At 39.6% G+C, this 25,520-nt stretch overlaps 1 protein-coding gene across 2 annotated transcripts in view; it reads right to left on the bottom strand.

The window, feature by feature from the left end:
* The window catches only part of LOC122494780 (zinc finger protein 677-like), a 57,600-nt gene that overhangs the window by 16,389 nt on the left and 15,691 nt on the right, over positions 1–25,520 (bottom strand). Inside the window, exons 4-6 of one of the 2 annotated variants that reach the window (XM_043600225.1) lie at positions 11,396–11,455; positions 8,971–9,020; positions 4,150–4,186 (exon numbers count right to left, since the gene is read on the bottom strand). In XM_043600225.1, the coding sequence (XP_043456160.1) occupies positions 4,150–4,186; positions 8,971–9,020; positions 11,396–11,455 (147 nt within the window). Of the gene's footprint in view, positions 1–684; positions 4,187–8,970; positions 9,021–11,395; positions 11,456–25,520 lie in introns of those variants that run through there. The other variant, XM_043600224.1, reaches the window with a different exon arrangement.

Here is a 25,520-nt window from a genome sequence, read left to right as displayed (position 1 = left end):
CACTCCACAGTATATCCCAGATTATTTTTCTGGCTATAATGAAAATACCATAATAATGCAATTTCAAACTCTCACCCTCTACAACCTGCCTCGCCATTCATAAATATACACCATATTATTATATTTTGGCATGCCTTTTGTGCAACAATGAGACCCATGTGTTGCACCGTTATATTAAATAACAACAGAAAAGTAGTAGGCATATGAAAAGAATTAGGAACTAAAAGAAAATTTCAGAAGCATAAAGATAACACAAACTACATTTTTGCTGGAGTGCTCAGGGAATAATTTGAAAAGATAAGGCTTCATGAGTTTACTCTCAAGAATGAACATACACGGGGAGCCTGGGTGGTTCAATTGGCTGAGTGTCCGACTTCAGCTCAGGTCAAGATCTCACGGTCTGTGAATTCGAGCCCCACATCGGGCTCTGTGCTGACAGCTGAGAGCCTGGGGCCTGCTTCAGATTCCATGTCTCCCTCTCTCTCTGCCCCTTCCCTGCTTATGCTCTGTCTCTCTGTCTCCAAAATAAATAAATTAATTTAAAAAAGAAGAATGAACATACACAATGGCAATTTTGATAACTAGAAATCTCTTATTTACCCTCTAAAACATTTATGCTCACTTGCATTGTGCTTAGTCCACTGGAACAGGATGTCAGATGTCAAGAATGATGACTGCATGCACTGAAGTGTAAGGAGAATGTTTATTACATAATGATGCTTTCTCGGGAGAGCAGGGTAGGCTTCTCAAGTTCTGAAAATGGGTAGAGAAAGCAGGGAATGGGGACTACTTTTGTTATGATGCATCCTGTGTGGGGTGGGGGTGATGGTACTCATTGACACTGTGAACTTACGACTCCTGCCAAGGGAAGGGCCTCTCGGGCGTCATTATTAGCTTTTCCTGCCCAGATGGGCAGAATAGTAAGAGGTTGTAATGATGCTTCACAAGTATCATTAGTCAGACATCAAAAGTAGAGTCAGACTCTTTAATATAATTTACTCCTGACTGACTTGGTCGGGAAAGACCACAATCTTCCTCATGCTTCCTTTTGTTCCTGATGCACAAATAGCCCCCACTGCACAGTATGATTGTGGAAACTGGTTGTGAATTACTGTTTAGATCAACTACCTAAGATATTTTTAGACGATGTCCCAATTCTTTTTCTATTAAGTTCTAGTCTATTACTAAAACACATTCAGAAGTGATAGAATATTTCCCAACGACAAGCCTTTTATAGAGCTTTCACTTTAAGGGAGAATGGAATGAATGGAATCTCAAAATCACTCCTTCCATTTTTATACCAAGATACTAGAATCAGGGAGTGCCTGGGTGGCTCATGATCTCATGGTTCATGGGATCAAGCCCCCCGCTGGGGTCCACACTGAGTGTGAAAAAATAAACGAACAAACTCTTAAAAACTTTAAAAGAAAGGTATTAGAATCGGAACATCTGTATTGAAACATGGCAAATTATGTGTTGATTCAGATAAATAAAATTAACTTAAAATGAAAGCAATAAATTTCATAGGAAATAAATCTCTGAGTTAGAAAACACTAAGGATTAATAATTTTTGACTCATTTTGAACACATATCAGACTGGTCATGGGTTGCATGCAATATTATACATTCAGGATAAAGAACAAAGTCCACCGAAAAATCTGTCTGACCCCAAAGTTATCCTTGACTACCTTGTCAGTTAATATTAATAAAGGGTATTTTTAAATTTGGTCTATGAAATGTTTTCTTCAGCATTGTTTTCTTTTACCTTCTGTTGTTGAGGTGGTGGTAATGTGAAATTTGAAAATTCCTCAATATACTTATTTTATTTTAATTAATTAATTTTAGAAAGGGTGCACACAAGTAAGGGACAGGGGCAGAGGGAGAGGGATAGAATCTTAAGTAGGCTCCATGTTCAGTGTAGAACTGACCTGGGGCTCAATCCCACAACCCACAGATCATGGCCTGAGCCAAAATCAAGAGTCATGACAGTCAACTGACTGAGCGACCAAACCGCTCCCCCCCCCCATATCTTTATCAAAATTGCACTTTTAAAATGTGTAGCTAATTAGGAAGAACCCTCTTGGATTACTTCCATGTAAATAAGACAAAACCTAATAACGAAAAGGCCTTTGCCCCTCACTATTCATTCTTCTTGGTCATACAGCAGCCATCCTGCTGTAAGGAGAGAGTGCTGAGTGCTAAGGGAGGTGGAGCAGGCAGAGGACTGCCCAGGGGACCCGTCCCATCCCAACCTGCATCTCTGGGCTTCCTGTTATGTGAGAATGATAGACCACCTAGTTGTTTCAGCCACTGATTTCCAGGAGGTCTGTCCCTCACAAATAAGAACTGTCCGACCTGACCAATAAGATTAATATTTGTATTGAGAGTAGAATGGAGCATGTGAGAGGGAATCTTGAATTTAACATTTTGTAGCTGAGAAGATCTACAAAAGGCATCATCCTTCACAGATGGGTTAGAGCTGTTTGGCACGTGCTGCCTAAAACTCACAAGATGAACCAAACAAAATACAGCTTGAGAATTTATGAGGAATGTTCAGAACACTAGGGTACAAAGTTACAGGAATAAAGAATTTGGTGTCACAAATGGAATTACATGTTTACTTGAGCATGTGACCTATTAGTCTCGTAGCTTTTATGCACTACAGTAACTTTCTGCTTTGTACAGATAAAAGGCATTCGATCATTCTACCAGTCAGGAACTATTCTAATCGCTGATATTAGCAGGACACAAAATTCCCTGCCTTCAAGTAGCTTATATTCTATAAGGTTAAGTCTGTAAAGATAAAATATGATACTGGTAAGTAACATAAACATGTTCATATACAATGATAGATCACAGGGTTTCCTAATTTAAACAATGTTTTCAGGCAATGCCCACATGATGAGGTCATCTTTGAGCAGAACCACTGAAAGCGTATCATGCAAATACCAATGAGGAAGGGCAAGTGGGTGGAGGAAACAAGCAGAAAATTGCCAGAATGGGAACATATTTACAGTGGATTGGGAATATCCACAATTGTTGTGTAGTTTAGAGAAATGTGATACCAAGTTTCCACTGGAGACATTTAAATTTTGGGAATCCTTGCAGTTAGAATTTTTAAAATTTTAATAAGAAAACGGCCCAGAGTGTTTAAGATTATATGTAACAGATCCAAAACCATGACCTATTTGGAGAATGCATGGACCTATTTCTTTATGACAACCTTACCCCTACTGAGAAAACATAGTGGTGGGGTGGACAAGGACTTAAGGAAAGATAGTAAATACCATTTGTCAAAACTGTCTGAGGGATTTTATCCCAGGATTTGCTAAGATACATACTTTTCGTCTTGTCTACCCCTGTAGCCAGCCAGGGGTATACTCCTACTTAAGAATGTGAATCAAGTAAAATTTGCTGGGTCTTTTACGCCTCAGTTGTATCTTCAATGTCAACGTCAACAAACAAATTTTTAACATATAAGATATTGTACTTAAAAATTGAATAGTAACAAAATCACATATTTCATGTTTCCTCATTAATACAAGATCTACTAACCCCCAATTATTCCTAGTCTTATGCTTCGATGTGAGACTTGTGCTTCCATCTTGTGCCTAGTATTTAAACAAAGTTGATTTTTCATATGTTTCATATCCCAAATTTTATACTAACTCAGATGTGATGATAATGTGACTCTATGTGTGAGATCGGCAAACTTTTATGCAAGGAACATACAGTAAATATTTTATTCTTTGTAGGCCATACTGATTCTGTTACCACTCTTCCAGTATGTCCTTACTGGGTCAAAAGTACCTAAATATGAATGTGGCTGCATTCCAGTTACACTGTACTTAAAAATAGATGTTAGGCTGTATTTGGCTCATGTTCTTTAGGTGGCAGACTCCTGATCTACACAAAGGAATTAAGAGCACTAGAAGTAGTAACTCTATGGATAAATAAACAATATCTTTCCTATTTTTTAGCCTCCTTAAAATATGGTGGACTGTTTAATAAACTAACACTCTAGTATATATGTGTATAGCATGTGTAAAAGAAACCCATACTAATGGTAGCACAGGGCAGAAGCAGAGAAATGGAAGTCCATGTGGAAAGGAAGTGTCGGATGCTCTACATGAAGAAGTATAAACTCACGTGAAGGTAGACTGTGGTAAGCTGTATAGGATAACCCCTGAAACAAACACATAAAAAATAGTTATAGGTAATACCAGTAATCCGAAAAAGAATAAAAATGATTTAAAACAAAATCTTCTGTAAAAATTGAGTTACTTCAAAGGCAGAAAAAGAGGGAACAGAGCAAAGGAGATCTAAAAGCAATAGCAAGATAATTTAAATCTATATAGTAATATCTGTAAAAGGAAACAGTCTAAAAACCCCATTGAAAAGGAAAAATTGTCACTGATTTTTTTTTTTTTTAGTTTTATTTATTTCGAGAGAGAGAAGAGAAGGAGAGAAAGAATCTCAAGCAGGCTCTGTACTGTCAGTACAGAGCCCAGCAAGGGGCTTGATCTCAGGAACCGTGAGAGCACCTGAGCTGAAATCAAGAGTCTTACACCTAACCATGTGAACCAACCAGGTGCTCCTGTCAACTGGATTTTGAAAAACAGACAACAATGTATTCCCTAGGAGAATCACTTCACAAATTAAAGACACAATGTAAAGTCATGGAAAAAAGATAAACATAAATGCTATTAATGTTATTAAAATAGAGTAGCTATATCAGATCAAAGTTAATTAAAGAGCAAATTCTATGACCAGGGATAATGAAATCTATTTCATAGTCATAAAGGGATACATTCCCCAGAATGACATGAGAATCCTAAACCATACACGTGGCAACAGAACTTCACAACCCCTGAGAAAATGGACAGGAACGCAATGACAGACCAATCAACAATGACAGTCAGAGATCTCCATGTCCCTTCTCTCCATAATAGAACAAGTAGACAAAATCAGTACCTCGGCGACTGTAACATGACTATCAAGGAAACTGCCCCAATTGACATTTACAGAGCTGTGAGATAAAAGAAAAAGTATGTATTGTTCTCTGCCCCTGGCTCCTGCACAGAACTCCTAATGTCCTTGTATTTCCCAAGTGACGAGGGTAACAGCAGCATCTTTTGTTATAATGAGGCCTCTCCTGTGTGGGCTCTTTGGGTGGGGCTGCTCACCGGAAGGATGATGATTTTGAACCTTATCCCCTCATCCTCCAGAGAGAGGACCTGGGCTGGAAATGGAGTTAATGACTGGTCATGCGTATATGAGGAAGTCTCCTCAAAAGCCCAATGGCTGGAGGTTCAGAGAGAATTCAGGCTGGCGAACACCACCCCTCCAGGAGGTGACACACCCCAACTCCATGGGGACAGAAGCTTCTGCACTGAGGACCTTCCCAGACCTCATCCCGTGTGTCTCTTCATCTGACTGTCCATCCGTATCCTCTATCATAGCCTGTAATAAACTGGTACATGTGTTTCGCCGAGTTCTGTGAGGGGCTCTAGCAGGCTAGTCAAAGACAATGAGGGGGTTGTTGGCACCTCTGATCTAGACCAGTCTGCAGAAGCACGTGAGTCAGCCTGGACTTGCGGGGCGGCTGGAGTGTGTGGAGGGGCATCCAGGGAGAGGGAGTCACAGTTGAGGTGAATGGTAGGAAACCAGCTGGTGTCGGAGACTGCTTGTTGGTGGGGGAAACCCTCCACGTATTTGTGACCAGAAGTGTCAGAAGTGAAGTCTTCTGTGTGAGTAGTGAGGGAGACAGGATAGAAGCACACAGTAGGGGAAAAAACAGATTTTTTCCCTACACAAGAGAAATACTGATTGTTTTCATTCATAAGAACGCTCCACCTAACCAGGGAATTAAACACAATCTTTAAAAGTGCACACAGTACTTTACCAAGAGAAACCATATTCTGGCCCATCAAACTAGTCTCGCTAAATTTTAAAAGAATTCACATCACACAAAATATGTGTATGACCACCATGGAATTATGATAGAAATCACTAATAGAAAAGCCTCGGAAAATCCACAAATACTTGGAAAACAATGACCTCCTTGTGACTAACCCTGGGACGAAGAAGACGTAGAGAAAGAAATGAGAATGTAGCCTGAAGTGAATGAAAATGAAAGCAGAACATTCATAATTTGCCACCACAGCGGGAGAAACTGAAGGCCACGTCCTTGGAAAAGGGCTAGCCACAGAACACCTAAGCCAAAGACTCTTCCTGTTTGTTTGTTTGTTTGCTTTGGGTGTTTGAGCAAGGAGTGTGAGCCTCCTCCTAAGTGAGCTCATGCAGTTCTGAGGCCTACTTAGGTGAAGCAGGACAGTGAAGATGGCAAGGTTCTTGAGGTTATTTATAAATATTTGATTGTGATAAACCAGTTGAAAATGTTGTAACTGAGAACACATAGTCCACTGAGGGTAGTTGGATTGTAAAGGGCAATATATTTCTAGATACATTAAAATAAATGGGGGCACCTGGGTGGCAGAGTCGGTTGAACAGAGCATGGAGCTCCGTTAAATTTCTCTCTCCCTCTCTCTGTCTCTGCCCCTACCCCACGTGTGCATGAGCTCTCTCACGAAATAAACTTACAAAATTAAAACAATAAAATTAAAAATAAATGGATATTTTAATGGAAGTAGAGAATATAAAATGGCAGATATGAGGGTAGTAACATAGGAAGGGAATAACCAAAAATGTGATTTCAAAGGTGGTACAATTACTGGAGACAATGACTTTGGGTAGTTAAGATGGGTAAGGAGGAAAGAAAAGGTCACAAAGTACCAGTCAGCTTTCTAGAAGGGTTTTCTATGGTAGCAAATGTCCCTGAATTCTCTTGGGTTCATCAGAACAAACATTTATTTCTTCCTCATATCACTTCTATCATTAGTCACCTCTTGCTTGGTTCTGTCATTTGAGTCTGGGACTCGGGATAGAACTTCAGTCTATGTGGTTATAACTATTCTTGCGCCAGAGAGACAGAAGGAGCACACAAAGCTTTGAAAGCTTCTGTTTACACTTAAAATATGCCATTCTACTCACACTGCATTAGTCAAGGTGGCTATAAACTGGGAAGGACGTGTAGTCCCCTCAAAAAGAAGAAGGGTTGCCTAAGTCATGTGGCCAAGCTTGATATCAAAGAGCAGAGACATATAATCTCACAAGAGGGTGATAATTAATTGGAAATATTACAATGTACGATAGTACAACTTCTATCAGAAATCATTTATCCCTTCTTTGTATTTCACACAAAATACACTTAGGTTTGTCCCGAAAGAAAAAATTTCTACCCAAACATGACTAGTCACATGGGAAGGTCTTGCAACAGTCTCGTGAGATTCCTCTTGGTTGAGAGCCTGACGTGGAGTCCTCACTCCTAACACATTACGGTGGAACAGAAAAAAACTCAATAAACCCTCCCATTCCGAAAAGAAAAGGAAAGGAGGGACCCAGCAGTCTCTGGTCCACAGCAAACAGGGAGGGGCAGGAATGAGGAAGGATCTTTTCTTAGGTTCCTACTTTTCCCCTGAGAATAGCTTTCCAGTCCTTTGTGTTTCACCGTTCTTGACTTCACGTAGTTACATCTGCTAAAGTGTCAGAAACCCTGTCTTTGCACAACCAGCCGTTTTCCCCAGTGACCTCCTTGCCATCATAATGTACATCACCAAACATTATTACATGATCACAGTTTCCTTCTGGTGCAAACTTGGCGCATCGTGGACAGCACAATATTTTTACATAGCTCTTTATGTGATACCAAACAGCTACATCTATTAGCTACACCCACCATATTTAGCTAGACATGCCATGCTCTTCGTATTTATTTCAGGGTCATTGAGCCTCTCGGGCCCCTCTAATAGAGCCACACCTGTGCTTTCCGTTCACTAAGCCATGCTGTCCAAGAGAAGCAATCCCACAGGACCTACTGTAGTCAACGGCAGGTAACTTCATAGGGCATTAATTAGGGCCATGTCTTTCATGTAGACTTTGCCATATTTTGAATTTTAACTTGCCCTTGACCTCAAAGGATTTATTAATGGTCAGTTTTACCCACTAGAGATGAGGCACAGTTAAGTCCTTAAATCCTACTTGCAAATCAGGTCATTCACTTCTGACATCAGGTCTTTCTTGGAATACTGTGTTAAATGCAGCTGAGAACAAAGTGGCATGGTAGTATCTTTTGCTTTCCTGATCTCTATATTGGTAGAATTGATATACAGGGGAGATAACCATCCCCCACCTCGGGAGCATTTGCAAAGTTCTGGGGACATTTTTAATGTCATCACTGTGGTGGTTCTACTGGTATCTAGTGGGTACAGGCCAGCGATGCTGCTAAATATCCCACAATGCATAGTACAGTTTCCTACATGAAAGAGTTGTCTGAGCCCCAATGTCTACAGAATAGTATAACTTATACCATGTAAACCTCAATCAACAGAAAGCAGGAATGTCTATATTAATACCAGATAGAACAAATTTCAGACAAAATAAAATTACTGAGGATAGAGGGGGAAATTACATAACTGACAGGTCAAACAAGGTGACTTTGCAATGCTGAGTGTATATCCAACAAAGAATAGCTGCAAAATATGTTAACCATCAAATGATAGAACTGAAAGGAGAAACAGACAAATTGACAATTACAGCTCGAGACTTCTCTCAATAATTGATAGAATAATGACAGAAAGTCAGCAGGACACTGGTGAACACTACAACACTATCAAGTCACACGATCTCATCAACATTTTTATAACACCACCCAAACACAGGAGATTACACATTTTTTTTCCCCTCAAGAACATATGTCAAGACAGTTCTTCTGCTGGGTCCTAAGGCACCCTTCAACAAATTCAAAAGAATAGAATCCTAGAGGGTGTTCACCGCCCACAATGGAATCCAACTACAAAAACATAAAGTTAACAGGAAAATCTCCAAACACTTGGAAATTAAACAACATACCTTCCAAATAATCCACAGGAAGTAGAGGAAGACTTGAGGGAAATATACGGCTGCGTGAAAATGAAAATACAACATGTCATTATCTGTGAGATTCAACTGAAGCAGTACTAAGAGGGACATTGATGCTCAATGCTTATACTAGAAAAGAGGGGGGGGCACCTGGGTGGCGCAGTCGGTTAAGCATCCGACTTCAGCCAGGTCACGATCTCGCGGTCCGGGAGTTCGAGCCCCGCGTCGGGCTCTGGGCTGATGGCTCAGAGCCTGGAGCCTGTTTCCGATTCTGTGTCTCCCTCTCTCTCCGCCCCTCCCCTGTTCATGCTCTGTCTCTCTCTGTCCCAAAAATAAAAATAAAACGTTGAAAAAAAAAGAAAAAAAAAAGAAAAGAGGGAAAATATCCAGGAACAATCTAAATTGCAGCAAGAAATTAGAAGGGAAAAAAAGAAACACAAATGAAGCAGAAAGAAGGAAATAAAGGCAAGAACAAAAATAAGTAAAACTGAACATAGGAAACAATAGAGAAAATAAAACAAAGAGCCAGCTCACTAAAAAAAATCAAGTTCATGATTCACTAGCAAAACTACCAAAAAATATAAGAGAAAATATAAATGACTCAAAACAAATTAAACAGGGAATATTACTCCAGAACCTGCAAACATCAAAAAGATAGTAAGGGACTAATACAAAACACACATATACTTGAAAACTTAGGGGAAATGGACCAATTCTTCTAAACGTACACCTTACCACAAATCACCCATGTGAAAGGAATGGTAGGAATCCTTTGAACTGCAGAGTAAGTCTGCAATCTGAAAATTCCCTCCCGAAAAAGAAACCTGCAGGCACACAGAGTGAGTGCTGAGTGTTCCTCAGCATCCATGCTGTGTAGCCAGGTGGACTGGACTGTAGGGACCTCGAAATGATAACGAGCCCTTCCCTTGAACACATACTCTAGATAAGAGCCCATGGAGACAGAAGCAAACGTGATTTCCTGATAGGACCTTCCCAATCTTCCCTATGATAAGCATTCTTCCCCATCTCCCAGGGTCTTCCCCTTGTCCCCTTTTGATAATACCCCCCCCAACACACCTCCAAAAGCTTACCGAAACCTTACTCTGTTTGGTTTGAATTGACCATTGTGGCCTTAGCCCAGAACCCCAAGGCATTCCATTGAGGGACCCTAATAAAGGCATTCACCCTTGGTCCTGCCCTAAGATCTCTGCCTGCACCCTGTCTTAATCTCCTCACACGACCCCCATGGGTGTGCAGAATAGCTCCCCCACGATCTGTGAGTAATTAACTTCTCTACTTCACTTTCCCTTACAATCTCTTGTTGAACCGTGGCTCACCATCTGACATCTAGGACTCTACTTAACAAATATTAGTACAACAAAGTCACAACACCAACACTAGACAATTCTATCAAACCTACAAAGAATTAACAGGAATTCTACACAATTTCTCTCAGAAAATAGAAGAGTGAATACTTTACCCAACTAACCGTATGAGGCCGGTATTAGCGTAATACCAAAACTACACAAAAACATTAAGGGGGCAGGGGGAGATAACTACCAAAGAAATCCCAAATGAAGGTGCAAAAATTCTTAGCAAACTATTAACAGTGGAAGTCAGCAATACACAGAAAGAATTGTACACCATGACCAAATGGGTTTATTTGGGGGACAGAGAGCAGTTTCAAATTCCAGCAGTATGAGCCATCATATTAACAGGCTGGACAGGAAAAATCACAGGATCCTGTCAATTGATACAGAGGAGGATTTGACAAAATTCAACACCTATTTATGATCTAAACTTTCAGAAAACTAGGAACACAGGGAAATTTCCTACACTCAGTAAAGAACACCTGCAAAAAACTTACAGCAAACTTTATCCCTAATAGTGAAAGACTGGATGCTTTTCTTCAGAGACTGGAAACAAGGCAAGGACGTCCAGTCCACTCTCACCACTGATATTTGACATGTTATCAGAAGTTCTAGTCAGTGACAGAAGAGGGTAAACAAAAGTGATAACGAGAGAAAAGGAAGATAAAATAGTAGCTACTTGCAGAAGCCATCATGGTTGTGTTAGGCGGGATAACACACCCATCCCAAAGGATGGCCATGTCCTTGTGCCTATCACACGGGAGTGTTACTGTAAATGTCGTAAGGGAGTCTGCAGATGTGCTCTGGTGAAGATCATGAGGTGGGCGATTATCCTGGATGATCTGGTAAATGCGATACGGTCCCGAGGGACTTAGAAGAAGGATGCAGGTAGAGTTACTTATGTAAAGGTTGGTGGAGTGATGACAGAGGTAAACATGTTTGAAGATGCTATCCTGCTGGCTTCAAAGAGGGAGGAAGGGGACCACCATGAGGCAGAGGATATAAGTGGCCTCCAGACATGGGAAGGTAAGGAAACAAAATCTGACCTGGCATATCCAGACGGAGCACGGCGCTATGGATCCATTTTACACATTTCGCCTCCGGAACTGTAAGAGAATAAATTTGTTAAAGTCATTCAGGCTGTGGTAATTTGTCACAGCATCAACAGGAATATTTTTGAAGTGGTATGTATAGAAAATACAAAGGAACGTACAAAAATTTCTAGAAGAACGAAAATTTACAAAGTGTCAGAACACAGAAGCATGCAAAAATCCACTGCATTTCTATATACTAGCAATTTACACCTTGAACCTGAAATTAAAAGTACAATATCGGGGTGCCTGGGTGGCTCAGTTGGTTAGGTGTCTGACTTTTGACCTCAGCTCAGGTCTTGATTTCAGGGTCAGGAGTTCAAGCCGTCCATTGGGCTCTGAGCTGGGCATGAAACCTACTTAAAAACAATCCATGTATGATTGCTTAGAAAAGAAAAAGTAAAAGAAATATGAGCCCACATTCCAGTGCAGGGACCTGTGGCTCTGAAGACAAGAATCAGTCACTGGAAAATGGCAGAATGGCCTCCAGGCAACTGGCAATACAGATCATCTCCTTTTCAGACACTGGGGTTGGAATCGCAGGGACTCTATCTTATTCATCATTTTTCATTTTTTATTTACTTTTTCATTTACTTCACTGTGTGCTCGTTAACCTCCGCACACTTGGTTTCCAAACACCAGACCACACCCAACTACTACAGTTAAGACGTTTCAAGTTATTTCACTCAAGACCTGAAGGAACTCTTCAGATTTAGCACCTACTTTGTACCTGTCACCATCTCATATGCATTTTTCACGTCACAGGAGTCTCTCAACAACCCACTGACTTATGTATACCTTGGTGTAAACTGGGAAAAAAATGTAAATGAAACATATAATCTGGGTCACAACATGTGGAAAGAAAAGATAATGGTAAGGGAAAATTGTATAAAAAAAAGAAGTTTTACTACAGTTGAAAATGAGCCATGGAATGAATTGTTCAAGACCACACTTTGAAATTCACATTTTAAAATCCTCTGGAAAATTGTTCTAATAAAATTGTTTAGTAACATTTATGATCTAATAAACATTTCCAAACATCTTCATTAAGCTAGTATAAAAATATCCTAAGGCAATTTATCTAAATAGTATTCTATAAGCATTTCAACAAGCACATCATACAATGGAATCTAGGCGTACAGAAGGAAAAGGAATGTAACAAACTAGCATGAAGAAAAGTTTGTCTTTCCCAACCAAGAAATCAGGAGTTTCAAGAGTACATATTCAGTGTATTACTAAAGAGTATCCATTTTTTGATGGCTGATGACTGACACCTTTTAAGCCTCACCACCACATCTGTTCTGCCCACCTGCCCAAGCTGAGAGAAAAGCCTGGTGCTTCCTTTGGTATCAGCCCAAAGTTCAAACCACAGAAGGCATCCTCCCCCAGCTCCACCCAGTCACCACCCAAAACACACCAAACCACTCACCATTTCCTGTTCCCTCAAGCCATTTTTTTTTTTTTTTGACCAGCTTGGAAGTCTGTGCTCTCCCTAGAAATCTTAATTACAGTATGTGTTCTCATCACACTTTTAGTGCATGGCACCACAAGTCTCGATATCCAAACCCAACTTTGGTTAGGGTTCCATCTGTTCCAGTGGACGGCCACAAGTGGAAGTTAACAAAAAATGTGTTAGGCAATGAATATGTGAAATTTCTAGTTTAACTATGAAACAAATGCTCCCATTGTATACTGTTCATTCTAAATTACTTCTTTAGTGCTCCAAGCTAAAAACGATTATTTTTAGCCTTATTTCTGAAATTTTATTTCTGAATTTTTCATGTGTACTATGTTCCTATTTTCACTTTATTTAAACCATGTTAGAGACCATGGGTTTTATTTGGGCACAAAACACATGAAGGAAGAGAATCATATGGTGCAGATTCTTGAATGGGGGGCAGGTTTTAGGGAATCAGAGTCTTGAACTTGCACTGCTGTGGCATTTTTTATTATAGCCACATAAATATCCTGGGGCAAAGTGTGGAGAGAACAACTCAAATGCAAAGTGTTAAGTATATAATCTTCAAACTGTCCATTCTTTAATTCCATCATGGAAGGAAATTATTATAGATTCTTTCAACCTTGAGAGCCTAATGGCACCTTCTTACTATGTGTTACAAAGTACTCTATAGAGATGGGATAAAACTATGTTGGAAAAAGAACACGACTCCTTCAGGGTTATGGAGAAAAATTATTTAAACTTCATTAATGAAAACATGAGACTTGTGATACATTCCAAAGTAAACAGTAGCAAAATGTAATGGCAGGGGTTAAGTATGAATCATGCACATACTGTTCTGATTCTTTTGATTCAACTGCCCTCTCCGATAACTGCTCTCTTCATTTTCCAAGAAATGGGAAATGGCATTAATGATCCATCAGTTTGTCATTGATAGTATAGCACAGCTATTACTATCTTCCCCTGTGTGGTTTCTACCACATAATCCGTCCCTAGCAAACAAACTATCACCATCATCTCATGAAAAGGCCAGTCCTTGTAACTCATCTAAAGAAGCGTCCATCTAGAGAAGAATGCCTTGAACATAACAAGCAGGATGACTTCTATGGTGGTTTTGCATTATTCTCTGCCCCTCCCCAATGCACATTCACACAAAATTGAATCTGACAACTCCATGTCCTTGTAGTTTAGGGAACATGGATATGAATGGGTCACACCCAAGGAAGTAGGCCCCTTCATCTTATGACTGCTCCTCAGAGACCGTCAGGAAAGGCCTGTAAGAAAGGCTTAAGATCAACAGATTTCAAACTTGAGGGTGAAACTCATAAATAGTAATGTAGCCTTTTCAAGAAAACTCAAATATCTTCTACACAGAAAATCATGAGCTACTTCCAGACGTCCTTGTTCCCGTGATACACATGTTTTAACATTTTGTGACATAATTATTCTGCAGTGTGTAACATTTCACATTAATCACTGAGACCTACAGACTTAGTTATTCCAGCTGGATCCAGTTATTCCTGGATTTTCTAATGTGTGGTCTGTTCTGTGAATTGGTCAAAATATTTACCAAAGTTGTAAGGATTTGCAAGGATTCTCACCAGTACAAATTTGTTGTCAAATCCTGAGGACACACGGTTTTTTAAAGGTATTTCCACATTCAGCATATTTGGTATAGTTTCCCCTGAATAAATTCTCTCATTACTCTAAAGGCATGACAATTTATTGAAATTTTATGATATTCTTTACATTTGTAAGGTGGCTCTCCAATATAAATCCTCTGACGTTCCACAGTTTTGACCTTGAGGCAAAAGACTTAGCATGCACATTAGTTTTGTGTGGTTTGTCTGAAAGGTATATATTCTAATCTCATTGTAAGGCATGGAAAATGGCTCTGCCACCAACATTTACATGGTTTCCCTTCAACATGGACTCTTGTTGCAAAATACTTGGAACTCAAGCTAAGAGCTTTGCCACACTCATTGCATTTATAAGGTAAATGCTCTAGTATGTTCCTGCAATTTTGATCTTTGGGTAAAATCCTTGCCACACACATTACACGTGTGTGGTTTCTCTCCAGGAGATTTACTCATATCTAGTGAAGAGTACTAATTTAAAACTTTGCTACATTTGTTGCATTTGTAAATATGAACGATTTGGTGAACACTGAGTTTAAGGCAATACCTAAAAGCCTTGCCACATTCAGTACATTTATAAGGCTCTCTCCAGTATGGATTATCTGATGACTGGTGAGGGGTGAGCCTCGAGTAAAGGCTTTGCCACACTCATGGCATTTGTAAGGTTTCTCTCCAGGACGAATTCTTTGGTGAATCCTGAGGTCAGACCGTTGTCTAAAAGCCTTGCCACATTCAATACATTTGTATGGCTTTTCTCCAGTATGAATTTTCTCATGAAGTCAAAGGTGTAAATCCCTGCTAAAAGCCTTGCCACACTAATTACATTTGTTAAGACCTCTCATCTTATAAAAGTAACTTCTGAGTCTACTATAAAACATGCAATATTCAGTGCATCTAACAGCACTAATTTGCTTTTATTTATTTTTTTTTTAATTTTTTTTTCCAACGTTTTTATTTATTTTTGGGATAGAGAGGGACAGAGCATGAATGGGGGAGGGGCAGAGAGAGAGGGAGACACAGAATCGGAAACAGGCTCCAGGCTCCGAGCCATCAGCCCAGAGCCCGACGCGGGGCTCGAACTCACGGACCGCGAGATCGTGACCTGGCTGAAGTCAGACGCTTAACCGATGCGCCACCCAGGCGCCCCCTAATTTGCTTTTAAATAATTCAGCTAAATTAGCAGCATTTTTCCAACCCTGTGAGTAGACTCACCGAGTTTATATATACAAGGATGCCTGCTCTATTTGTATAAAACGTACTACTAGAAGTCCTAGCCATAACAGATAGCCACCCCTGCAAAAAGAGGAAGAGAGATAAAAGGTATTCAAACAAAAAAAAAGCAGAAGCAAAATTACCTCTGTTCACAGCCAGCATGATATTATATGTAGAAAATCCTGCGTAATGCACACACATACACAGACACAAAACATATAACTGCTAGAACTGAAGAATGAATCTAGAAAAATTGCAAGAGAGAAAACCAACATGCAAAAATCAATTGTGTTGCTACACATTATCCATGAACAATCCAAAAAGGCAATTGAGACAACATTTCCATTTACAATAGCATCAAAACGGATAAAATAATTAAGCTTAAATTTAGCCTAGGAGGAAAGATTTGTACACTCTTACTAAAAACACTGCTGAAGAAATTTGGGGAGAAGACACAAATAAATGCAAAGATATTCCAAGTTCATGTATTGGAAGACTTAGTATTGCTAAGATGTCAATACTCTTCAAAGCAATCAACAGATTCAATACAATCCCTAATAAAATCTTTTGATGAAGTACACGATCCTATCCTAAGATTCAAATGGAATCTCAAGGAACACTGCATAGCAAGAACTTAACAAGAACCACGTTGAAGGTCTCACACTTCCTTATTTCAAATTTATTAAAAGCTAAAGTAATCAAAACAGTGTAGTACTGGCATAAAGAAAGACAGAGACCAGCGAAATGGAATACAGATGTCAGAAATTTTTCTGTATATAGTAAATGATGTTCCACCAGGGTATTAAGAGCACTCAGTGGAGGAAAGGCAGTCTGTTCAATGAAAGATCTGAAAAAACTGGATATCCACATGGAAAAAAAAATGTAGTTGGTTCATTATTTTACATCGTACACAAAAATTAGCTCAAAATGGATCAGACACCTAAACTCATGAGTCATAAAACTGTAAAATTCCCAGAGGGAGTAGTCAAGATGGCGGAGGTAGGGGGACCAGGATTTCCCTCCTCCCTCAAACACAGTTGTATTGAAGTCAGAACACTTAGAACACCCAGGAAATCAGTCGGTGGAGTGACAGAATAATCTCCACAGGTGGACTGAGACAGCTCAGCAGGACAGAGGTGTGTGTTTGCGAATCGGGATAGATAAAGCTGTGGGCAGCATAGGCAGGGGAGGGGAGGGGACGCCTTCTGTAGAGAGACAAAAGGAAGAGAAAGAGAGACTGTGGAAGTGTGAGATTGTACTTGGACAAGAGAAAAACCTCCCCGCATGAGGGGCAGGGGAACCAAAAGTTGGGAGAAACCAGTTTCTATTTTGCAAACAGCCTTAAAGCTAAAGTTGAGAGTTTTCAGGCATGCACGACTTTCTCTGGACCAGAGCTGCTGCTGTGAGCGCCTGGGATGAAGGGCAGCCGGCCCAAGGTGCAGCAGGGATTTTGGGAGAACACTGGGAGAGAGAAGTCCCTTCCCTCGAGTACTGTGGGAAGAGGGTTTATTGCCCCCAAGGACAAAAGACCCTGCCAGTGTCAGCCACCGGCCCTTTGTCGGCTGCGCAGAGTGGTTCTGCCTTAAAACCAGATCTGTGGGGTGCTGGATTCTTTAAGATGTTGGGTTTTCAATCCCAGCACAGCACCCAGGAGGCATGGGAAACTGTGAAGCAGGACAGGCAGACCACGTACTTTACTCTGTGAGGGCTCTTTTTGGATTTTCAACTGTGTTTTACCCATTTCCATATTACTGGCACCTGGCAGGTAGTAGGTCCTCCATGGATATAAACATAAGACAGTAATAATGTGCGTGTGGTGGGGGGGGGGGGGGGATGCATTCTTCCTAGCATGGAATATTTTAGTGCTCACATTTCATTAATTTCCCATTGGAATAAATATAACATATAACTTGTATAGAAAGTAACGTTATTTTTGTGCCCCATTACATCAAATTCATGAAAAACAAAACCACTGAACAGTGTGGTTTGAGACACCTGGTCCAGGGAGGAGAGACTGGGGTGTTATCATTTATCCCCCTATCACTAACACGGTGAAGCTTCAGGGAACAAGACAAAGCCCCTAGTGGAGGCAGGACCTGCTTACACCAAACCCCACCCCTCCGTGGCTGGTAACTGCTTATCTACTGGAATGAGACTGACATTGAACAAGCAAGATGGACTCTCCTCCAGACCAGCAAAGCCAACAGTCCCAGGCACTGACAGACAACTGGCCTGTGGTTTTGTATATTAGTCTGTTTATTTTTTGAGTTTTTAATTATTTTTTTTTTCCTTCCCTTCTCTTCTCTCTTCTTTTTCTTTCTACTGTCCTCTTTTTTTCTCCCTTTGGATTCAGGTTCACAGTTTCTGATCTGCTCATATATATATATATATATATATATATATATATATATATGTATATATATATATATATATACACACACACACACACATATATATACACAAACACACACACATACACATACACACATACGTATATAGTCTTTTGTTCCCTTTCTTTCTCTGTTCTGGTTGTTTGATGAGGTATTTTTATTCTATTCTCTTTCACCTTTTCTATATCTCCTTCTTTACTTTCTTCTCTCTCTCTCTGGATTAAGTCTTATATTTTCTTTGATTCTCTGCCTGGTCTTTTTTTTTCTCGCCCCTTTGATTTCTCTCTCTGTACAGGATAAGGTTCCCCCCCTCTTTCCCCCCTTTTTTTCCAAATCAAAGCATACCTAGTGGAAGGTCCAAACAATCCACCACTATGAGCAGTGGGATTGAACAGCCAAAGCCGCAACAACAGAGTGCACACAACACACTCTAAAAACACTTCCTGAAGTGCCAGATTCTGGACAGTGTATGACCCCTTTTTATATTTATTTTTAAATTAAAAAAAGTTTTTGAAGGTTTATTTATCTTTGAGAGGGAGAGACAGAGCATGAGCAGAGGAGGGGCAGAGAGAGAGGGAGACACAGACTCCAAAGCAGGCTCCAGGCTTTGAGCTGTGAGCACAGAGCCCGACGCAGGGCTCGAACCCACAAACCATGAGATCATGACCTGAGCCAAAGTTGCTTAACCAACTGAGCCACCCAGGCGCCCCATGACCCCTTTTTAATATAGTAGTACTTGCAGGTGCAGGACACACAACAAGCTATTAAAACACATAAAAGACAAAAACCTAGCCAAAATGATGAAATGGAAGAATTTTCCTCAAATTCCAGGAAGAAATGACAGCAAAATAATTGCTCAAAACAGATTTAACAATTTATCTGAACAAGAATTTAGAATAGTCATAAGACTAATAGCTGGGCTTGAAAAGAGCATAGAAGCCAGCAGAGAATCTATTGCTGCAGAGATCAAAGACTTAAGAAATAGTCATGATGAATTAAGAAATGCTTTAAATGAGATGCAAAAGAAGATACAGTGACAGCAAGGATGGAAGAAGCAGAGGAGAGAATAGGTGAGATAGAAGATAAAATTATGGAAAATGATGAAGCTGAGAAAAAGAGGGAAAAGAAGTTACTAGACCACGAGGGGACAATTAGAGACCTAAGTGATTCAATGAAACAAAATAATATCTGTATCATAGGAGTTCCAGAATAAAGAGAGAGAGAGTGAGGGGCAGAAAGTTTATTTGAACAAATTATAGCTGAGACCTTCCCTAATCTTTGGAAGGAAATGGACATCCAAGTCCAGGAGGCACAGAGAACTCCACTGAAAATCAACAAAAGCAAGCCAACAACACAACATATCATAGTGAAACTGGCAAAATACAAGAGAAAGTTCTGAAAGCAGGTAGGGACAAATGGGCCTTAACCTACAAGGGTAGACACAGAAGGGTAGTAGTAGACCTGTCCACTGGGACTTGGCAGGCCAGAAGGGAGTGGCAGGAAATATTCAATGTGCTGAATAGGAAAAACATACAGCCAAGAATCCTTTACTTTGCTAGGCTGTCATTCAGAAGAGAAGAGATAAAGGCTCTCCCAGACAAACAAAAACTAAAGGAGTTCATGAGCACTAAACCAGCCCTACAGGAGATCCTAAAGGAGACTCTGTGAGTGAAAAGCAGCAGGGACTACAAAGACCAGAGCCATCATCACAAGCACGAAACATATAGATAACACAATGAAACTAAATCCATATATTTCAATAATCACTCTAAATATAAATGCACTAAATACCCCAATCAAAAGACACAGGGTATCAGAATGGATAAAACAAAACAAAACAAAACAAAACAAAACAAAACAATATCCACCTATATGCTGCCTACAAGAGACTCATTTTAGACCTGAGGATACCTGCAGATTGAAAGTGAGGGGATGGAGAACCATCTATCATGCTAATGGATGTCAAAAGAAAGCCAGAGTTGCCATACTTATAACAGACAAACTAGATTTTAAAACAAAGACTGTAACAAGAGATGAAAAAGGCATTATATCATCACTGAGAGATCTATCCATCAAGAAGAGCTAACAATTGTAATTATTTATGCCCCCAACCTGAGGGCCCTCAAATATATAAATCAATTAAACACAAACATAAATAAATGTATAAATACTAAAACTGTGATTGTAGGGGACTTTAATACTCCACTGTGCTGCAATGGACAGATCACCTAGGCAGAAAATCAATAAGGAAACAATGGCTCTGAATGACACACTGGACCAGATGGACTTAACATATATATTCAGAACTTTTCATCCAAAAGCAGCAGAATACGTACTCTTCTCAAGGGTATATGGAACATTCTCTAAAACAGATCACATATTGGGTGAAAAAAAGCTTTCATCAAGTACAGAACAGTCCTCAACAAGTATAAAAGGACTGAGATCATACCATAAATATTTTTCAGATCATATGAAACTTGAAATCAAAGACAAGTAAAAAATTGAAAAGCCCCCACATATATGGAGGTTAAAGAACATCCTAATAAAAGAAGAACAGATTAACCAGGAAATTAAAGAAGAAATTTTTTTAAATATAGAAACAAAAAAAATATATATAGAAGTAAAAGAAAATGAATGCATGACAGTCCAAACACTTTGGGATGCAAAGGCCATCCTAAAGGAAAATACACTGCAATCCAGGTCTATCTCAAGAAGCAAGAAAGGTTGCAAATACAGAACCTAACCTTACACCTAAAGGAACTAGAAAGACAGCAGCAAAAATAAAAAAGCCCAAAGCCAGCAGAAGAAATGAAATAAAAAAGATTAGAGCAGAAATAAATAATATAGAATCCAAAAAATTAGGAGAGCAGATCAATGAATCTAAGAGCTGATTTTTTCAAAGAATAAACAAAATTGATAAACCCTTGGCCAGACTTCTCAAAAAGAAAAGAGAGAGAACCCCAATAAATAAAATCATAAATGAAAGAGTAGAGATTACAACCAACATCACAGAAATACAATTACTAGAGAATACTATAAAAAATCATATGCCTGGGGCGCCTTGGTGGCTCAGTCGGTTGAGCGTCCGACTTCAGCTCAGGTCACGATCTCACGGTTTGTGAGTTCGAGCCCCGCGTCAGGCTCTGGGCTGATGGCTCAGAGCCTGGAGCCTGCTTCCGATTCTGTGTCTCCCTCTCTCTCTGCCCCTCCCCCATTCATGCTCTGTCTCTCTTTGTCTCAAAAATAAATAAACATTAAAAAAAAAAGTTAAAAAAAAATTATATGCCCAAAACTGGACAATCTGGAAGAAATGGACAAATTCCTAGACACTCACAAGCTACCAAAACACAAAAGGGAAGAAATAGAAAATGTGAACAGATCCATAACAGGCAAAGACAATGAATCAGCTATCAAAAATCTAACAAATAAGAGTCCTGGGCCAGAAGGCTTCCCAGGAGGAATTCTACCAGACATTTAAAAAGAGTTAATACCTATGCTTCTCAAGCTGTTCCAAAATATAAAAATGGAAGGAAAGCTTCCAGACTCACTCTATGAAGTCAACATTACCTTGATCCTCAAACCAAAGACCCCACTAAAAAGGAGAATTACAGGCCAATATCCCTGATCAACATGGATGCAAAAATCCTCAACAAGATACTAGCAAATTGAATTCAACAGTACATTAAAAGAATTATTCACCATGATCAAGTGGGATTCCTTCCTGGGCTGAAAGCCTGGTTCAATATTCACAAATCAATCAGTGTGATACATCATATTAATAGAAGAAAGGATAAGAACGCTATGATCCAGTCTATAGATGCAGAAAAAGCATGTGACAAAATACAGCATCCTTTCTTAATAAAAAGCCTCAATAAATTTGGGATAGAAGGAACATACCTTAACATCATAAAAGCTATATATGAAAGGCCCACAACTAGTATCAATCTCAGGAAAAATTGAGAGCTTTCCCCCTGGGATCAGGAATACAACAGGGATGTCCACTCTCACCACTGTTGTTTAACACAGTGTTGGAAGTCCCAGCATCAGCAATCAGACAACATAATGAAATGAAAGGCATCCAAATTACCAAAGAAGTCAAACGTTCCCTCTTCACGGATGACATGACACTCTACATGGAAAACCCAAACACTCCACCAAAAAACTGCTACAATTGATACATTAAATCAGCAAAGTACCAGGATATAAATCAATGTACAGAAATTGGTTGCACTTCTCTACACCAATAATGAAGCAACAGAAAGGGATATCAAGGCATTGATTCCATTTATAATTGCACCAAGAATTATAAAGTATCTAGGAATAAACTTAACCAAAGAGATAAAATATCTGTATGCTGAAAACCATAGAAAACTCATGAAAGAAACTGAAGAAGACACAAAGAAATAGAAAAACATTCCAGGCTCATGGATCAGAAAGAACAAATATTGTCAAAATGTCTATACTACCCAAAGCAAGCTTCACATTCAATGCAAACCCTATCAAAACAGGACCAGCATTCTTCACAGAGATAGACAAAAAAAGACCTAAAATTTGTACAGAACCACAAAAGACCCCAAGTAAGCAAAGTAATGTTGAAAAAGACATCAAAGCCAGAGGCATCACAATCCTGGATTTTAGTCTATCTTACAAAGCTGTAATCATCAAGACAGTATGGTATTGGCACAAAAACAGACACACAGACCAATGGAATACAAGAGAGAACCCAGAAATTGACCCACAAAAGTATGGCCAACCAATCTTCGACAAAGCACGAAAGAGTATCCAATGGAAAAAAGACAGTCTCTGTAGCAAATGGTGCTGGGAGAACTAGACAGAAACATGCAGAAGAATGAAACTGGACCACTTTCCTATACCATACACAAAAATAAATTAAAAATGGATGAAAGACCTAACTGTGAGACAGGAAACCATTAACATCCTACAGGAGAAAACAGGCAACCTCTTTGACCTCAGCTGCAGCAACTTCTTACTTGACGTGTCTCCTAAGACAAGGGAAATAAAAACAAAGATGAGCCACTGGGACCTCAACAAGATAAAAAGTGTCTGCAAAGCAAAAGAAAACAATCCACAAAACAAAAAGGCAACCGAAAGAATGGGAGAAATTTGCAAATGTCATACTGGATAATGGGCTAGTATAAGAAATCTATAAAGAACTTACCAAACACCTGAAAAACAAATAATCTAGTGAAGAAATGGGCAGAAGAGATGTACAGATAGTTTTCCAAAGACACCCTCCCATGTCCGGAGTCCGCTTATATTCTCTGCCTCATGGTCCCTTTCCTCCCTCTTCAAAGCCAGCAAGACAGCATCTTCAATTTTGTTTACCTGTCATCACTCCACCAACCTTTACATGAGTAACTCTACCTGCATTCTTCTTATAAAGACCCTCAGGACCATATCGCATTTACCAGATCATCCAGCATAATCACCCACCTCATGACCTTCACCAGAGCACATCTGCAGACTCCCTTACAACATTACAATAACACTCCCATGTGATAGGCACAAGGACATGGCCATACTTTGGAATGAGGGTGTTATCCAGCCTACCACAACCATGATGTCTTCTGCAAGTAGCTATACTATTTTATTTTTTCTCTCTTTATTTTTGTTTTGCATCTCTTCCCTTACTTCACTGACTAGAACTTATAAAAACATGTCAAATATCAGTGGTGATAGTGGACGTCCTTATCATGATCTCAGTCTCCGGGGAAAAACATCCCATCTTTCACCAGTAAGTATGAAGTTTGCTATAAGATTTTCACAGGTGTTCTTTACTGAGTTGAGGAAATTTCCTTTCTTCCTAGCTTTCTGAAAACTTACAGCACTGAATTGTATCAAATGCTTTTCTGTATCAATTGACAGGATCCTGTGGTTTTTCTTGCCCAGCCTATTAACAGGATGGCTTATATTGACTGGAATTTGAAACTGCCTTCTGTCCCTCAAATAAATCTATCTAGTCATAGTGTACAATTCTGTGTATTGCTGACTTCTGTTAATATTTTGCTAAGAATTTTTGCACCTTCATTTGGGATTTGTTTGGTAGTTATCTTCCCCACCCTCACCCCACCCTTAATGTTTATGTGTGGTTTTGGAATTATGCTAATACCGGCCTCATACATTTAGTTGGGAAAAGCATTCACTCTTCTATTTTTTGAAATAAATTGTAGAGAATTTCTGTTAATTCTTTGTAGGTTTGACAGAATTGCCTAGTGTTGCTGTTGACTTTGTTGTACTAGTATTTATTAGGTAGAGTCCTAGATGTCAGATGGTGAGCCATGGTTCAACAGATTATAAGGGAAAGTAGAGAAGTTTATTACTCACAGATAGTGGGGGAGCTCTTCTGCACACCTATGGGGGTTGTGTGAGAAGATTAAGGCAGGGTGCAGGTAGAGACCCTAGGGCAGGACCAAGGGCACATGCCTTTATTAGGGTCCCTCAAAGGAATGCTTTGAGGTTCTGAGCTCAGGCCACATAGGTCAATTCAAACCAAACAGAGCACGGTTTTGGCAAGCTTTTGGAGGTGGGTGGGGAGGGTCTTGTCTACAGGGCACAAGGGGAAGACCTTAGGAGATGGGGAAGAATTTGGGGTCCCTCCTTTCCATTTCTTTTCTGAATGGGAAGGTTTATTGAGTTTTTTCTATTCCACTATATGTTAGGAATGAGGACTCTACATAAGGGTCTCAACCAAGAGGAATTTCATGAGACTTTTACGAGACCCTCATGTGTGACCATAGTCACATTTGGGTAGAATTTTGTTTTTCTTTTGGGACAAAAGTATTTTGTGTGAAATACAAAGAAGGGATAAATGATTTCTGATAGAAGTTGTACTATCATACATTTTAATATTTCCAATTAATTATCACCCTCTTGTGAGAGTATATGTCTCTGCTCTTTGATATCAACTTGGCCACTTGACTTAGGCAACCCTTCCTTCTTGTTGAGGGGATTATACTTTCTTCCCAATTAATAGACAGCTTGACCCATGTGAGTAGACCAATGTGAGCAGATTGACACATTTTAATTGTAAATGGAAACTTTAAAACCTTTGTTTGGTTCTTCTAACCCTCTCTTCTCCCTGGTGCAAGAATGGTTATGTCCCACATAGACTTAAGTTCTACTGTGAATCCCAGACTCAATGACAGAACGAAGGAAGGGTGAATAATGATAGATGTGATAGGAGGAAGAAATAAATGTTTGTTCTTATAAACCCATGAGAATTCAAGGATACTTGCAGAAAAGCTTCTGCAAAACTGACTAGTTCTTTCAGTCACTAGGTATTGATTTTGTCTACTTGTACTATTATGGAGATAAGCCTGAGAGGCCCTTCCCTAGGCAGTAGTTGTAAGTTCACACTGTAA

Source organism: Prionailurus bengalensis, chromosome E2, assembly GCF_016509475.1.
Source record: "Prionailurus bengalensis isolate Pbe53 chromosome E2, Fcat_Pben_1.1_paternal_pri, whole genome shotgun sequence".
NCBI classification, from domain to species: domain Eukaryota; kingdom Metazoa; phylum Chordata; class Mammalia; order Carnivora; family Felidae; genus Prionailurus; species Prionailurus bengalensis.
Note: the sequence above shows the minus strand (reverse complement) of the source record. Positions and strands in the feature narration are given on the sequence as shown.